This window comes from Notolepis coatsorum, assembly GCF_963971535.1.
Source record: "Notolepis coatsorum genome assembly, chromosome: 3".
Classification (NCBI taxonomy): domain Eukaryota; kingdom Metazoa; phylum Chordata; class Actinopteri; order Aulopiformes; family Paralepididae; genus Notolepis; species Notolepis coatsorum.
Genome location: NC_140167.1, coordinates 55836357 through 55854233, shown reverse-complemented (window position 1 = coordinate 55854233; position 17877 = coordinate 55836357). Strand labels below are relative to the sequence as shown.

The 17877-nt window shown below is 42.7% G+C and overlaps 1 protein-coding gene across 2 annotated transcripts in view; it reads left to right on the top strand.

Annotated features, from left to right (window-relative positions):
* The window catches only part of stxbp6 (syntaxin binding protein 6 (amisyn)), a 183796-nt gene extending 181883 nt beyond the window's left edge, over window positions 1-1913 (top strand). For both annotated transcript variants that reach the window (XM_084310064.1, XM_084310063.1), the window contains one exon: window positions 143-1913. In XM_084310064.1, the coding sequence (XP_084166190.1) occupies window positions 143-166 (24 nt within the window). In that variant the 3' untranslated portion in view covers window positions 167-1913. The remainder of the gene's footprint in view (window positions 1-142) is intronic.
* Window positions 1914-17877: the final 15964 nt, after the last annotated feature.

The window sequence follows — 17877 nt, the reverse complement described above, 5'->3', positions numbered from 1 at the left end:
CCCACCCCCTGTCTCTCCTCCTTCCCCCTCCTCTCTCCCCTCCTCTGATCCCCACCCCACCCCCTGTCTCTCCTCCTTCCCTCCCCTCCTTTGCCCCCCTCCTCTCTCAAACTCCCCCTCTCCATTCCTCCTCTCTCTGCAGCTGGCCATGAAGCACAAGTGTTAAAGTGTCACCAAACTCGTCCAGGGGGGTCCGCCAATCACCAGTCGCCATACAGGGGATGGATTTCAGATGTTGATTCTTTTTACAGTTTTAAAATATGATTACTACCGGTATTTGTTAACAATGTTAACGTTTAACATTTTGGTTGTGTTTAATCCTGGTGCATCTCGTTCCTAATGATGATGGGATTTGGCGAAACGGAGAGGAGGAACAGAGGGAAAGGAAGCTACATACAGTATGACTCTCCCACTGTGTTCTGTTAGGTCTACAGCAGGTCACAGCAACCACTGATCCCACTGAGGCGAGCCCTCGATCTCTGTCATGGACATGCATGCAAGCATACACACACACACACACACACACACACACACACACACACACACACACACACACACACACACACACACACACACAAACCTACCTGAAGATTCCCATGTTCTGTTGAATAAAGCTAGGCTTATAGCTACCAAGAGAAAAGTCTTGGCAACGCATTTGGAAGAGCACCACTTGTGACGGTGTCGGGAGAGACCAGATGAAAGGTCACATGAGGACTTATCGACATCGAATCAGCAACCCGCGGCCTTCATCGCGAAGGGAACACCTCTCCGAACGATGAAGTGCCAGATTTCTCCTGTCCGTTGACGATTTGGCTGTCTTGGATAGGTCCTGTTGTTCATGCATTTCAAGCACTGTCGATACAGTCTTAACCAAAAGTGTTGTAAGATTTACTTGTTATTCATAATCTACTGATGAGACTGACCACAAAGACGGGGATTGCTGGGAGAGTTATGACAGTATGGTGAAATGTATCGGCTCATCGCAGGACTCGTTAAAATAACTAAACCAAAATAATACTGAAACAAAACATTCTCAAAAGTGTACTTGAAGAACCTTCCTTTCCAAACTAAGCTTTTCAAGTATAACAATGTGTGTATATGGCGGGGGGGGGACACACATTGTAAAGGAGCTTCAGCGTTGTACAAAAGCATACATGTAATTCTTCTAGTATTATCAGCGTCCGCGCAGACCATTTGTCCCATCAACGTGAAACGTGTTGAGGACGCTACTCATGGCTGTATATTTCAACTCTTGGATCTTTCAATAGGCATATCTTGTACTTTTTGTATAATTTGGGTTGGTCATTAATGGTTGTAGTCTGATTATATATAACGGCAGATGGAAAACAGCTGCAGCATCGCGTAGTCGTCTTCTTGTTGTCAGTGCTCTCACGCTGAATGTGTGTGTGTGTGTGTAACCGTGGCTTCCTCACTGGCAAAGATACCACCCTCACAACGGGGATGTTTTTTCTTTTTTCTTTATTATTATTTTATTTTATATTTTGGGTTTTATATCACATGCTGTTAACAATGCACTGATGACCTTACCTTGCAGACTCAGAGCACTGCTGAGTTCATAACGAAATGTTCCAGTTGCCTAACTTCTAGTCCGCTTTTTCGTCCTCTTAACACTTTGGATGTTCATTGTTTTAATAAAAAAGACAAAAGAAAAGATACCGAAGCTGAATTTTCTATTGTTCTCAATGTCTTTATAACATGCTTTAACACTACTTCTGTTGAACCCCCAACGGAACCAATAGGAGGACGTTGCCGTTTGATGATTGTGTTACATTGTCTTGTTGCAGCAGTTGGCGTTTGTGTATGTTTTCACTAATAATCTATATCCCAACAAGTAAGTAGCCCTAAAACTCTCATTGGTGTCTCGTGTCAGCGCTGCTCACGCTCCATGTGCTTTACGTGTGCTCATAACACTGTGATACTGTATGTTCAACATTCCTAAATGATGTACAAACCTTACATTATTTAATCAATTATACTTAATAACGATAATTCATTATTTAAACTCATATTAATATAGATGATTATAATCATTCTGATGTATTATGTTCCATCCACAGTCTGAAAGCAGCTCTTATGTATTAGTGCCTTTTTAAAGTATACATCTCACCGCGGTCTGCGTGCTGATTTGAAGTTAATATTGACTTTGTATAGCAACCCAAGGTAACACTGCCTCAATGGATCGATGACCAAAATACAAGGTTAGGTTTTAGATTAAAAATATAATTTATGTAGTAAATATGCTAGTTTGTGAATGATGAAGGATGCCACAGTATGTAGTAATACGTCAGTTTGTGAATGATGAAGGATGCCACAGTATGTAGTAATACGCCAGTTTGTGAATGATGAAGGATGCCGCAGTATGTAATAATATGCCAGTTTGTGAATGATGAAGGATGCCACAGTAGTGACAGAGCCAACAGATATGGATGGTTACTGATGAGGGACAGTCTAGGCTACCAGTCAACTTTTGCACATTTAGAGGATAAGGCTGGTATAAAAAGAAATGTTGGATTTGTATTCTCAGCATAGCCTACAATGCATTTGTATGGTTAGTAAGTACAGTATGGTCCATCCAGCCAACATCAGATTATTACTCACTCATATCCGGATCATATCGGACTCCACTGTTAAAATGAGTCACAGAGCCGTACATTTTGCTTTGGTCAGTATAATTCACCATTGTGATGAACAAGGACATTGTACTACTTGATGAATTGTCAGCAATTGCTTCAGAAGATCTGGTTCAGACACAGTCGAGGCACTTCATAAAGTAGTTCCAGGAAAAAGTACTGTACAATGTCTGTTCATCGTAGGCACACAGTAACAACATACAATGACAGACAACAGTACACACTTAGGCCTGTTCAGTGAGGCCTATTGCTTAAGGTGGCTATGGCCGCAGGCATCAGGCTTTTCCCAAAAACAAGCCCTTCTGTGTTCTGTACCTGGTAGTGATTGAGTGGGTGTGTGATGTCCTGTTCTATTTAGGTTGCAATGCGTGCAATGTCCTTATTGTTTAGCTCTGAGTCGTTGGGTGTGGGGAGACCAGTTATCCTGGCAGCTGTGTTTGTTGTTGAGTTTAGCTTGGTTAGTAACGGATAACATGTTAACGAAGCAGGTGGATCAATACAGTAGGATGGGCTGAATAATGCTCTGGTACAACAATAGGAGGGGGCAACATAGTCCTGTATGCAGATGACTGATGAGTCTTTTTTGGTGTCATTAGTCTGCTGGTTGAAGCCGAGTCGATTGTCCAGTGTCCCTCAGAGGTATTTAAAACTGTCAACCATTTCAACTGTTTGGTTATTCATGAGATTGGGGGGGGGGTGGGGTGACAATGATAATTTCCTTTCGTCTTGCTGACATTGAGGTGAAGATGGTTATCCTCACACCAAAGTGCAACCATGTTGTGATGTGGGTCTTACAGCTATAATCTGGACGGACCATACTTGTAAGTAGGAGAAATGCCTTGTAGGTTTTGATCTTTTCATAGGCTCTCTTGGCAATACAGAGGGAAAAAAAATTACACCGGCCTTATCCTTTAAATATCACCATATCCTTTCTATCCTCTAACTTACACCACTGTAGGTTATTTACTCATTTGAAATATTTGAATGTTACTCACATCCTCACATTCTTTAAATGATCAGTCTTGTTTTGTCAGCTTCACGTTTGTGTGTAGTTACAGGTAATACATGTGAATTAGCATTGTTATATTTATTGTACATAAAGAATACATTTTGACAGGCAACAACATGGGGATTTTCTATTTGAGTTTTGTTGATCCACAGTAGATGATTGTGTATTCCACTTAACAATAATAAACATTATTCTTCCTCACATTCTTGCAATTCTATTGGTTTTTGATCATTATGTTTCTTTCAATTAAGTTAAAATGAATGGTTTGAATGAATGGATCATTGCATTTATATAGCGTTTTTCTAGACTCAAAATATGTTACAATATAGAAAATTGCCCCCACCACCAATGTGGAATCAACGTAATTTCATTGCTACACATTAAATAATAGACAATTGATACACTACACACAACAGTGTATCAGTATGGCTGGATATTTAATACAGTTTTAACATTTATATCGTGTTCGGGTCAAATCTGACCAATTTCCTACCTTCATCAATCATAAATATTGTGTTTATATAAGAAAGAGGTCTTTAAAGCTGAGTCAATGGTTTTGTTGAACATTTGTATTTCACAGGAGAGAAACTATTCAAAGATCAAAGAAAGCTATTAAAATAGTCTTTGAATCTAAATATACTTTTTTTTGTGTTGATTCTACATTAATTCCATGATTTTACTCAAGTAAATATCTGTTACAAGCTTCGGTTTTAAGTAGAAAAATGCCATTTTTAATCTAGATTAATTACAGAAATGGTGAGATTCATTAGTAAAAAAAAAATCTATCTATTGACAGCACTAATAATAAAACGAAAATACAATAACAAAATACAACAAGTTTGTAAAGGGAGCCCATATGGGAACTATTGGTGATCTAGGAGATGAGATTTCAGTGCTCTTTTGAACTTTGAAATTCCAAAATATGTGGAGGCAAAGAGTTCCACAACTTTCACCCTCTGTAGAGTAAACAAAACTGAGATTGGGAAGTGCGGGAAAGGGGTGGTCTACTCTAAGCAAACAGGAACTACGTGTGGGGTAATTATGAATTTGGTGATTGTGGGCAAACATGTCATGAAAAAAAGGGGGAAGGGCTCTGTTTAATGAATATGCACAAATAAACCAGTCTGAAGATGATTCACTTGATAAACACTGAGTATACCTAATTTATGGAATAGAGGCTGAGAAGAATGACTTCGTTGTACACAGCTGATTATTTTTAGAGCTTGTTTCTGCAGACGGTATATGGGCTCAAGTTTGGTCTGATGAGTACTATCCCAAACTAAATTGCAGTAATTGATATATGGGTAAACCATAGAGTAATATAACATTGTGGCAACCTCAGTGCTCAGCAAGCGTGTTTTTCCAAGAATACCAATACTCTTGGCCATTTTTGTAGTTATGGCTGTGATATGATGTTTCCATGATAGGGATTCATCAAGCACCAAACACCAAGGAATCGTGTAGAACACACCCTGGTCCATAGCTATGGGGATGTCATTGATCACTACTCTAGATGAGTTAAAAATCACAGATTTGAGACCCAAAAAAATGAAATCGTTTTTTTTAATGTTTAGTGATAATTTGTTGCATTTAAACCAAATTGATAGTTAAGTTCTTCATCTATGACCCTAATAATGGTATCAGGATGTTAATAGAATACACTTGTGTCATCTGCAAATAACATTTTCGACAGCCTGTCTGAGACGTTAGGGAGGTCATTGATATATAACAAAAATAGCAAAGGCCCAAGAATTTAACCTTGGGGCAGACCGCAAAGTAAAGGAAGAAAAGCGGATAACTCGTGAGAGGACATGAAACTGTTGCAGGGTCATAGTTGACCGGAATATAGGCCTCCCTGAGTCCACATCCCACAGACTTTCTGTAGCCTCATTGTTGGACCGATATACTCCTGCTAAAATCAACAGACCCATGTAGGCTTGGAGGTCTACCTGGTCCAATGCTTTCCATGTGTCTGCAAACAGACGCTTCCCCTCCAGGTTTGTCATCTCCAGTATCATTTCAATGGACTCTGGTAAAAAGAGTTGGAAGCTGGACTTGATGTCATCACATGAAATGTTGCATACCGTGTTGGCCCTGGCGTCATCCTAACAATATGTTCCACTCTTGCTCTGCCTCCTCTGTCCTGGGTGGATGAAGACCAGAGCAAGTTGCCATCTTTGGACTGGAGGGGGGATGGCCTTCCTCGCCATCTGTTGACTGGTCTGGATCGATGTCTTCTATTTCTGAGACATCCTCCATTTCTGGTTCAACTTCAATCCCCTCTTCATCAGGTTGAAAAAAGGTCAAGAGCCTCTCTGGCAAAAATGTGTCTGATCGGGCGTCTACTCATTGTGTTCAGAGTAAAATGAGAGCAATGAAAGTGTAGTTCACGTGGGGGGATGGGCACATAAGCCTTGGAAAGAGGTGGGAAGAAGAGACACTTAAATTCTATGAGGTTTTAGTATACAGTACAGTCCTAAAGCAACTAAATGCAGCTCTTCTAAGTACCACCAGAGGGCAGTATCAGATAAAGCTTAAAATATACAGTATTGGTTGAGTGTCATCAAGTAATGACATCTGACAATGTATGGGACTGACTTTGTAGAGTCATAGAATGTTTGTCTGAGCTTTTACATCAACATTAGCTCCATTTCACATCAATAACAATAGGAAAATGTGTCCATATTCATGTAAAATCACCCTGGTTTGAATAAGTGTCCACAAAGTTAGTTTCCTCTCTTGCTGTTATCGTTGGGAGAGACCTGTTAATGTTCACAAACATAACCTGATCTCTCCCAAAAGATCACAAGAATAATATGAATTATATTTTAGGGTAGATGTGATTACCTGGAGCGACTATTTCCCTGTTGCCCCCCCTAAAGGTGCTATAGATAACACAACAACAAAACATTCACAGAGCTTTTAGAAGGGTGTGGAATAAAAGTATTGCTTTCCCCCCAAAAATATGATTGATTAATACGGCCTGTATTGATCTATTTATGGCGTGAAATTATTGTCCATCCGGTACCGGGCTTAAGGGGTTAATGAATTTATCATAAAAAAAAATTAGTGGGTCCAAAATGTATGTTGTTTACATGTTGCATGTATCCCCTCCCTACTTCCCATTACCCACGTGAAATGCACCTGATTGGATAATTGCTGGTGCTGCATGTATCCCCTCCCTACTTCCCATTTCCCCACGTGAAATGCACCTGATTGGATAATTGCTGGTGCTCTAGTGCGACATGTAGTGGCTGAATTTTATATAGCACCTGAATCTATAGCACCTTTAACCGTGACCCTGACCTGCACCTAATGCCCAGGATACAGTGTAATTTATCCTTTGCGTCATATGCTATAGTGAGAGTAGACCTGTAGGACCCAGCAGACTAGTTATGTGCAAAAAATTACCTCAGGTGGTGCTGGGCAGTGAGCAGAGAGCAGGCATGTCACACGAGTTATGAAGTGGGCATCCTCCATCACAGCTGGTTCATTGAGTTTGACCCATGACACCTCCAGAGGGCTCAACAGTGAATCCCACCCTCATCACAGCTGATTCATTGAGATTGACCCACGACACATCCAGAGGGCTTTTGTGGTAGAGGTAGATAATCCCAAAAATTAAGAGAAAAAAATTATTCATCCACAAGGCATTTGCTTCCAGGAAGCTGGCATGAGCTGGGTATGTCATTTTTCAAAATGTCAACGCTCATTCAAAGCTCAAGGTCTCGTCTCCTCATGTGACTGATTCAAAATGGCGGATAATTGCTTGTAAATGAATGCATTTCAAAAACGAATACTTCACTAATAACACTTTAACCTATTGGTAAACAAACGTATTGCTGAAAATATACACTATATAACTGCTGTTTTGACAGGATTAGGGTCTTTACTCTTGGCTACATTTGACAAAAAACGCTCTGGCTAAAGAGGTTAAATTGCTAATAATGCTCATGTTACGAAGCTGTGTAATTGTAGTTGTAACCATACAATACAATATATATCTATATATTTTTCACACACACCTCACCCCACTCCTGATGAATGCCATGGCCAGACAATCTGAACTAGTCCTAAATTACTCTTTGATGATTTTCCTTTCTCATTGTGGGATGCAATTGGGACTCACTACTGTTGTAATGTGACCCAGACTAATTGAAACAAGCATATGCTACTGGCAGGATCAACCAGGTAGCCTCCATCCGAGGTGGGCCCATGCGGAACACTGCCTACGGCACCCGGGGACGCAGTGAAGCGTGACCCGAGAAGCGAGATCTTTTTTTTTTTTTTATATATATATATATTTTAAATTTAACTTACCCCGACCACAGAGGCCCTAGTGGGTTCTAATGTAACTGACCAAGCTCACGGTGGGGACCAGGAGGGAACTGACACGACTTTACCCCCCGCCAAGACCGAAGAAGTAGTCCCCCCAGAGCTCCGGGAGGAAGACAACCCTCCAGAGATGGAACCCTGCACGGAACAAGATGAGGAGAGCGCCGAGGAGATAGAGCTCCAGGACTCCCCGCAGGGGAACGCATCCCCGACCGGTACTGCCAGGAGCGGATCACCTCAACCAACGTCTTCCCCCAGCGAGGCAGAGAGGATGCTGGCACAGGCGTTCCTCGCCACCCTGACAGCCTCTACCGAACGCGATCGACTTCAGGGTGAACGCGATCGACTCCAAGCACAGACGCTTAGCGAGCGCGAACATTCTACCATTGAAAGAGAACGCCTCCAAGCGCAGCAACGGAGCGAAGAAGAGCGCGTACGTCTGGAGCTGAGACGCCTCCAGACAGAAGAGAACATTGAGAGAAGCCGCGCCGATGCACAGCACGCCGCCGCCAATGCACAGCGCGACGTCGCAAATGCACAGCTCCACGCCGCCCATGCCAGCGCCAATGCCCAGCGCGACGCCGCCAACGCACAGCGCGACGCCGCCCAGGCCAGCGCCAATGCGCAGCGCGACGCCGCCAATGCCCAGCGCGAAGCAGCGTGCGACGCAGCCCATGCCCAGCGCGAGGCAGAGCGCGACCGGCTGCAGGCGGAGCTGATGGACAAACTGGTTGCCATGGCGACACCCCCTCACTCCGCACGGAGCTCTCAGAGATCGTCAAGACATGGGTCTAGGACACATTCCCCTACCCGACGAAGCGACCCGGGACTCCGCCAACAGGAGGATCCTGTCCACGTCTCCGAACCCCCTTCCCGGCCGGTCCATACGAGACCCAGCAACCGGGAAGAACCGGACCACGCCGAGAGACTGAACAGAAGACTCCAGGTCCTAGCAGAGGGAGAGGAGGAGGAAGAGGAGGAATGTCAAGCCGACCAGCAGCAACGTACTCTGGCCCAGGAGGCCCAGTACAGCCCCGACCAGCAGCAACGTACTCTGGACCAGGAGGTCCAGTACAGCCCAGAAGTCAGCCCGAGGCCCTGCGCTACAAACCCCCGACTCCACTCACGGGTGAGTTTGACGCACCGCCAGCCCCGAGGAACAGCACCTGGGTACCCGACCTTCGGTACCCACCAAGTACCAGCCCAAGACGACACGCACGGGGAGACTCGCCTAGGAGGCCTCTTCCCCAACGCTCACCGATGTGCCAGTCATCCATGGCATCGTACCTTGGCACACCGACGTTTCCAGACTTCACCCATGAGAACCGAGCACAGTACACGGAGCTACGGATGTGCTTAGAGACAATGATGGTTGATGTAGCTGATGAACGCCACAAGTATGCTACCCTACTGAAGCACCTCAAGGTGCCCCGAGCGCACAATATAGCGCTGGCCTATGCCAACTCTACTACCCCATACACAGCGGCTCTAGCAGCACTAGACCAACGTTATGGACGCGTATGGGACTATGTGATACAGGAGATAAGAGACATTGACCGTCTCCCCCCAGCCAGAGACAACAGAGCACTAGATGACCTGTCCATCAAGGTACAGTCCCTGGTAGGGATGCTGGGGTCCCAAAAGGAAAAGGGTATCTACGAACTGTACGCTAACTCTAACGTAGAGAGGATATTAGAGAAGCTCCCTCCCGCCCGACAAGAGCGCTTCAGGCGGCAGAGAGACTACCGCGACCCCAACGGTCCAGAGGCATCCCTCCTAGACCTATCTGAGTTCCTCGCCAGGGAGGTCAGTAGCCTACGACTCGACACGTTCGTATGGAGTGGACCAAGCCCAAGACTCGGACCTCGGGGACAAACGGATAACCGCCGGTTGGTGACCGTTATGCACCAAGCCGAATCAGTACCACACAAGAACCACAACACCCCCTCGACGAAAGAGGACCAGTGGAAGATTGAGTGCCAGTACTGTGAGGGAGAACATCGGCTGTATCAGTGCGAAGATTTCAAGAAGCTGACCACGGATGATGTGAGTCAGTGGGTCAAGGACCACCGCCGCTGCTTCCGCTGCGCGCGCAGCCACCTACACAGGAAAAACTGGGGAGTCATTTTCCCAGAGTAATTATTACGGAGTTATTATTTTCCTCTCAAGTAGTCATATTTACTCCATTTGGGGCATAATCATTGCCTGTGGCCAATAGAGTGAGAGTAAAGTTCCAGAAGAGTTTCTATTGGAGTAATACAGCATTGGTCACGCCTACTATCCATATAATTCCCAAAGGTGCCGACGCCATCTTTCTCTCTCGCCAAGTCCTCGCTTCAAGCTCAGGTGCAGCAAGAGCGCAATACAGCGATATTTTCCTTCTCTTGGATGCCAAATACAAGGTAAGATTATTATTATTATTTGTTAATTTATTAAACAGCAATGTGTGTAACTAATTTGCAACATTACAGCTAAGCCACAGAGCCATCTATCACGATGTTCGCATGTTAGCTGCTATACGTTTGCACGCACGCTATTAAATAAACGTTTTACAGTTGTATGGACAAGTATTCAATTATCAACAGTATTGCTATCAGGGACAGTGCACATTAATCAACATGTCGGTTTTCATGTAAAATGTATATGAGCTAGTGTATAGCCAGAAGCTAATTTCCACCTGTATAGGCCTGAGACCATACCTGTAGACCATGCCTGTAGGCTGTTGTTAAAAGTAGTGATATAACTATATCCATACAAAAACTGACTTATTAAGAACATACAAGACAAGTAGACATAGTACAGGAGATGGAACAATTATATGTTACATGTTGGCGGTTTTTGCTGAAACGGTGGCAGAGACAACGTGTGTTTTACTCTAAATAGAGTCACCGTACATTACAGCTAAGCCACAGAGCCATCTATCACGATGTTAGCATGTTAGCTGCTAGCACGCACGCTATTAAATAAACGTTTTACAGTTTTATGGACAATAACTTAAGAACAGGTACGTCGGTGCAACACGAGTATTCAATTATCAACAGTATTGCTATCAGGGACAGTGCACATTAATCAACATGTCGGTTTTCATGTAAAATGTATATGAGCTAGTGTTAGCCAGAAGCTAATTTTCACCTGCATGCGGCTATACCTGTATAGGCCTGAGACCATACCTGTAGACCATGCCTGTAGGCTGTTGTTAAAAGTAGTGATATAACTATATCCATACAAAAACTGACGTATTAAGAACATACAAGACAAGTAGACATAGTACAGGAGATGGAACAATTATATGTTACATGTTGGCGGATTTTGCTGAAGAGACAACGTGTGTTTTACTCTAAATAGAGTCACGTAAATTTGCCGCAATGTGCTGTAGGTTGACTGTTTTACTAGTGGTAAATGGACATAACAAGTTAATTTGACGCACTGTTCGGTTCAACAAGTGTTTATTTGAACCATTGTACTGGGTTGACTAATTTGTGTGTTCTGCCTCCATGTATAATATAATGGAAACTTGTGGAACTATCCTCACAGTAAATTTCACAGAGTAAATTTTACTCAAACTGAGTCAATTTGAGCCCAAGACGTGAGTAAAGTTTTACTCAGTTTGAGTAAAATGTACTCAGCGAAATTTACTGTATGGTGCTTTTGTAATATTTTCTAATTGTAACACTCCTCATAATGCATGAGTTGTTGTGCCCTATATGTATCATCTTAGTAACTGTTATTATTTATTTGCCATCAGATGCAGGCTGTACGTGTTAAACACGTTGACCGGCAGAAATTCATCTGTTTTGAGGGCCAATTGACCTTCACAACTTTTTTGGAGTGTGGTGAGTGAAACATTTTGCACAGCGTGCCGTTGGTTCTCAAAATGGCGTCCGCCTTGATAGTTAGGAACCAAATGGACCCTTATTGGTCTGTAACTCTGACTGTGTACAAATGGACCCCAACGTCCATTGTACACCGTCAAGAGTTAAATTAACATTGATTTTACAATATAAATTGGGGTCCCAAAGATACAAATGCCATTAAATGGGTGCCCTTGGAATTAAAATGGTTGAGAATCACTGCTAGAGCCGTACAAATATTGTCTTATGGGGGTCCATGGCACATCTTTTCAAATGGGGGGTCTGTGGGCTAATTGTCAATTTGGGGGGTCCTTGACATGAAATGTTTGAGAACCACTGCCCTATGCAACAACATACTGGGTATCAGTTTAGGCTTTCCCTGCATGTTAATTTAAGCTGTAGGCCTACAGTACAAAGCACAATCCATTTTATTTAGGATAGAGTGAACCAATCAATGTCTTACACCCCTTCCTGACAGGCAGTGACGCGAGCGAGCGTGATTGCGAAAATGATTAAAATGTATTCGTTTCAATCAGACTATCCTGACCTGCCGCGAGCGACAGCAAACTGAGCGGCGATGTCGTTCCCCCCTCAAATATTCGCTCGCTGTGTCTCTAGTTGAGCGATTACGCGGCCGAGTCACGCCCCTAAACACTTTTTATTGGTCAAGAATCGCAGGCTGCTTTGCCCCTGTGTGCTTCCAGGTAACACACACACAGACACACCCGGACACGCGCCGCCTCATATCAGGACAGTGTCGCGCACGATTTCGTCTCCAGTTCGCACGCTCGCTGCCTGTCAGGAACCGGTGTTAAGTATGTCAATTAAGGCTGTCAATCTTCCTCATATGATCACATTTTCAGTGGCTATTTTAATATCCCATTTTATGACATTTTAATTAATACAAATTAAATAAATTGCACAACAGATTTATCAATAAGCTTGTGCAATCTTGTTTTGTCTATAGTTGCCAAGAAATTTGAAATTCCTAGTACCTTGGACTTAAAGGTCTATGATGACTCAAACACTGAAGTCGACGACGAGGCGTTTCAATTTCTTCTAAAAAAACCAGACCTGGGTGTGTTGGAGATTTGTTCACCCCAAGACTCAAATCCTGAAGGTGAGTTGCTAACATGGAGCCTTATAGCCTCATCCATACAGTCCTGGCTGCTTGAAGCCTTTTTACAACATTTCCGGGTTCCCGTTTTTTTCGCTCTGATTGGCCAGGTTATGTGACATGAGCGGCAATCGTGGGACGGCAAGTTTCTACACTGGTTAAGGGCACTCTTCGAAGTTGGTTAAGGTTAGAGTTTGTCTTAGAGCATGGCGATAGAACGCCAGGTAGTTTGCAGGCTGTTCGACGCGGAAATGGGCAAACACGCTATTGGGCGCACATGTCACATGACCTGGCCAATCAGAGCGCCGGAAACGCGGATGCGTTGTAAAAAGGCTACACGTGTCCTGGCTAACCTAAAATGTCACACAGGTACTGTGTATTTTTGTACTTTGAAATGATCTTTGTATATATGCCCAATGTAACGTGTGGATCCTTCCTAATCTAATGTGGTCTTTTTACATTACACTTGTCACAAACATTCCTATCTAATCACACTTATATGTCTACATGATTGTTAGATTCAGTGAGGACCTCTGCAAGCAACTCCAGCAGCCAAAGCTCCGTTCTCAGCTCTGGTGCAGACAATGAGGGGGAGTCTGATGACACCATCATTTTGCAGTCTAGTCCTGCTCCAAGAAACGGTGCTGACCTGACTCGTATCACTCTGGTAAGCTTTGCATATGACTGTTTGAAATGGAGATGGTGACTCTGATAAAGGGGTAGCATGGGCATTGGGGATGGCCAAGTACAATTGGGGAGAAAATGGGGGTGGGGGGGGGGTCATGGTTTACATTTGTCACCTTAACCCTTTCACTGCCGCACAACAGCAGGTTAACCCTTTCACTGCTGCACTACAGAAGGTTAACCCTTTCACTGCCGCACTACAGAAGGTTAACCCTTTACTATCACATACTGTACCACATACTGTATACCACATACTGGTACTAGTGTGGCAGTGAAAGGGTTAAATATACTTGGCCACCAAATGACTGTCTATCCATGTGTGTCCTCCCCCCCCCCCCCTTTTTACTCCCGCTTAGATGACTGAAAAGATTCTGAGGGACACAGCTGGAGGAGAGAGGATCATTGCCGATTATGCTCGGACGAAAACCCTAACGGATACCAGAAGACGCGACATGGTGAAGATATTGGTTGCGCACATGGCAAAAGAGCATGGGTAATTATGTTATCTAAACATTACGCACCCAATACACATTTTTGGTTTTTACTAAGATCCTCCTTTTTGCAGAATTGGTAAATGATAAATGGTTATCCAAAGCGCTTTACATAGATTGTGCAGAAGGCATTGGCACAGCAATACTTTTGTTTGGATCTCATACTTGTGTATGTGTGCACTGTAGGACGAGTCCTTCAAGGCGTGTTAAAGAAGACTACGCAAAGGGCATCACTGCCTTATTCCCATACCTGGCCGATCCCCAGGGCAATTTGGGATATGTAAGTACATCAGGGAAAAGTGCAGAGAGACATTTCATCGGCGACTCAGTGCATGTGTGTTCCTGTGGGTCGCCCATCTTGCGTGTGTGTTAAAACTGCATGACAAATAAAGACTTCTAGTCTAACAATTATTATGTTTATAGGTCATTCTTGTTATATAATTTCTAGGGATGTTCGATATTGGCTTTTTTTTACCGATATCCGATATACCGATATTGTCCAACTCTTTAATTTCCAATACCGATATCAACCGATACCGATATATGCAGGGTTTCTCCCCCCCCCCCCCCCCCCCCAAAAGGAATAATTTCAGGTAATTAACATTAGGCTACATATCTCTTGTCGTGGAATTAACACAACATTATGCATAACATTATCCAATCACATGCATGGTACATAAAACACCAACCCCATTACTCCTCACTTCTCTGGAATTGCTTAAAAGGGCTGTGCGGAGTACGATTTCAACTAAATATTTGTTAACATTTCTGTATGCTGACCATTTCTCCTAACCTCAACAATTTAAGAACCACAGATGTCCTACCTGTTGACCTTGATTTTAGCAATTCTTCAGAGAAGGGCATGTGTTAAGTTTTAAGGAGAGAAATAAACACATTTACACATGCCCATTTAAACCAAATAACTTTTTTTTTTCCTCTTTACTTCTTGTGTTTTAGGAGCAGTATTACAATCCAGTAGATGGGAGTGGGTTTCTGGCATGGAGGGTGAAATCACTTCAAAAGATAGCATCAGAGGGACAAAAGAAGAGCCGTAATGTTCAGCCACTGATCGGTATGTAATTTTGATTGTCCCAGTCCACTGTTTATCTAGCAACTGTGAAGATGGATCATTATAGTAAATGCATATCACTGGAAAGTATTGCAGCAGTATGTGTGGTTTCTACACTGTTACAGGTGGTCCAAGTTCTGGCGACAGAGCCCCCTTCTCTGAGGAAAACCAGCTAACCACAGACACCCAGTTTCGTGAGGCCAGTGCACTGATGAAGCATACAACTGATGAAGCAATCATCAAGGAGAAGATGAAACAGACCTTCACCCATCGCCAAGAAATGATGCACGACCCAATCAAGTCCTCTGAAATATTCACCACCTTTCCAAGATTCCTAGACATCACAGGAATGGTATGTGGCTTGCATTAAAGTCTAACTGAAATAAAAAATGACCTTTTTAAACAATTTAGATCACATCCCTGGTCATAGGGTGAACCTATTTAATAGGGCTGTCCCTGACTAAGGATTTGGATGGTTGACTAGGATTGTTAAAAAAAAAAAAAAAAAAAAAATTTATCATTCCATTTGGGCTGTGGGGGGTGCTTAATGTCTGAAGGAGTCAACTGAAGGCTTCTTGTCCTCTGCAAAAGCATACAATTGGTCCACTGATGAAATCCTCTTTCAGTGCCTCTGTGCCTGTTTTCGTAGGCAGTTAGCCTCTGGTATGCCTGCCATTAGCGTTAGCCACGCTTCTATGCCTCTTTTCTTTTGAAAAAAATTATAATATATATATATTTTTTTTTTTTTTTTTTATAATATTATATTCGACTAAGAGGTTGGCCAGTCGACTACGGCCCCTTTCGACCGATTAGTCGACTAATCGATTAATAGGGGTCAGCCCTACTATTTAACAATGTATGACAAAAAAATTTCAACCATGTTTTATTCCATCTTGTCTGCAGATTGAGCAGGATTTCAGTCTGATGTTTGGTGATGACATCTCTGCAAAGTTCCTGGAGAAGTGGCCTACTTTCTGCAGGCAGAAAGTCCTTGAACAAAGCCGTGGCCTCACCCAGACCGGCGACCTTCAAGACCTGCTTCAGAATGCTGAATCCACAACAGACACAATAGAACTGAACAATGGTATGCTTGAATTAAAGGAATATAATAATGGAAGGGTGAATTGTTTTTTAAACAAATGGAAACACAGCTTTTAGTCAAATGTATTTCTGATTTTTTTTATTTAATTTTTTGTATTTTTAGCATGGGACAGTGAAATGTCCTCCCTCTTGCTTCTTGTCCACCTCCTGCCACCATCACCTCAGGGACGCAACAAGAGACCGGGAAAGCTCTCAGCCAGAGAAGCCATTGACTCCCTTGTGAAGTTCATAAAGGTAAGGTTACAGTTGCCTATATTATCGGCCGATATTGGCATTCAAATGTGATATAGGAAAATATCGGTAAAAAAAAAATGAATTATTCTTTTTACATTTCTATAACCAACTTTTATTTACCCAGGCAAGTAAGAACAAATTCTGATTTTATTTATTGTCAAAAGTATGCATAATGTTATGTTAATTCCACAACAAGACATATGTAATGTTAATTACCTGAAATTATTCAGTTTTTTGGGGGGGAAACCCTGCATATATCGGTATCGGTTGATATTGGTATTGGAAATTAAGAGTTGGACAATATCGGTATATCGGTAAAAAAGCCAATATCGAGCATCCCTAGTTACAGTTGAATTAAAGTATAAGAAGGATCACTGTTCTGTCTAGGGGTGCACGATATTGATTTGTTGACCCCGATATCGATACCAATAACTTTCTGCTCCTCAAGGTCGATACCGATAACCGATATATATATTTATTGTACTATAATTATAAATTTTTTTATGTATATTCCTGTAGTTTTGACCTAACCAGATTTATCATGACATGAGCGTTACTATATGAACAAAACAAAGCCAAGAGAACAGTTTTGACTCTTCAAATAAAGTGACTATTTATTTTTCCAAATAAATATAATTTGAGTCGATCACAAAATTCACAATCCGTCAATGTCATTAACAATGTGTTTCCCTGAACAACTAAAAACCAACAGGTATTGTGCTTTGTCAGTAGGGATGCTGTTCACATTTGAACCGATACGGTACCGGTACCTGTGAATCGATACCGGTACCCAACGGTACCTTTTTCGGTACTTTAGTCTCTAAAAATGTAATCTACCTACCTCAGTTGTGAGAAGAAAAAAATCCAAACTTCAAATAACCACATTTTCGACCGTTTTTGGCTTGCCTTTGCCCCGACTGCTTTGTTGTTGAATCAAGTCAAATCCTAAATAAGCATATATAGTGCGTGTGAATGTTGACATGAAAAGAAAAAAGTAAAAAAAATATATATATTTTTTTTATTATCAGAGCTGTCAATACTTTTATCGGGATGACGTCATAATTGCTGATATCGGCCTGATAATTATCGTGCATCCCTGATATTGACCTGCATGATTGAAATCATGCAAAGACCACGGTTTGCAAACCGTGACTAATTTTAATAGCAAGACTAATGAAGTTCTCTTGTCACAGACTGGGACCAGTATCCAGGGGCATTTGGACAGCATCACGGAGAGCCTTCAACCCTATCTGCTTGCTGTGGGGACCCAGAGGAGTGTGATTCACAAGTACTTCATTGTGATTGACAAACATGCAATCCCTTGTAAGTCACCAG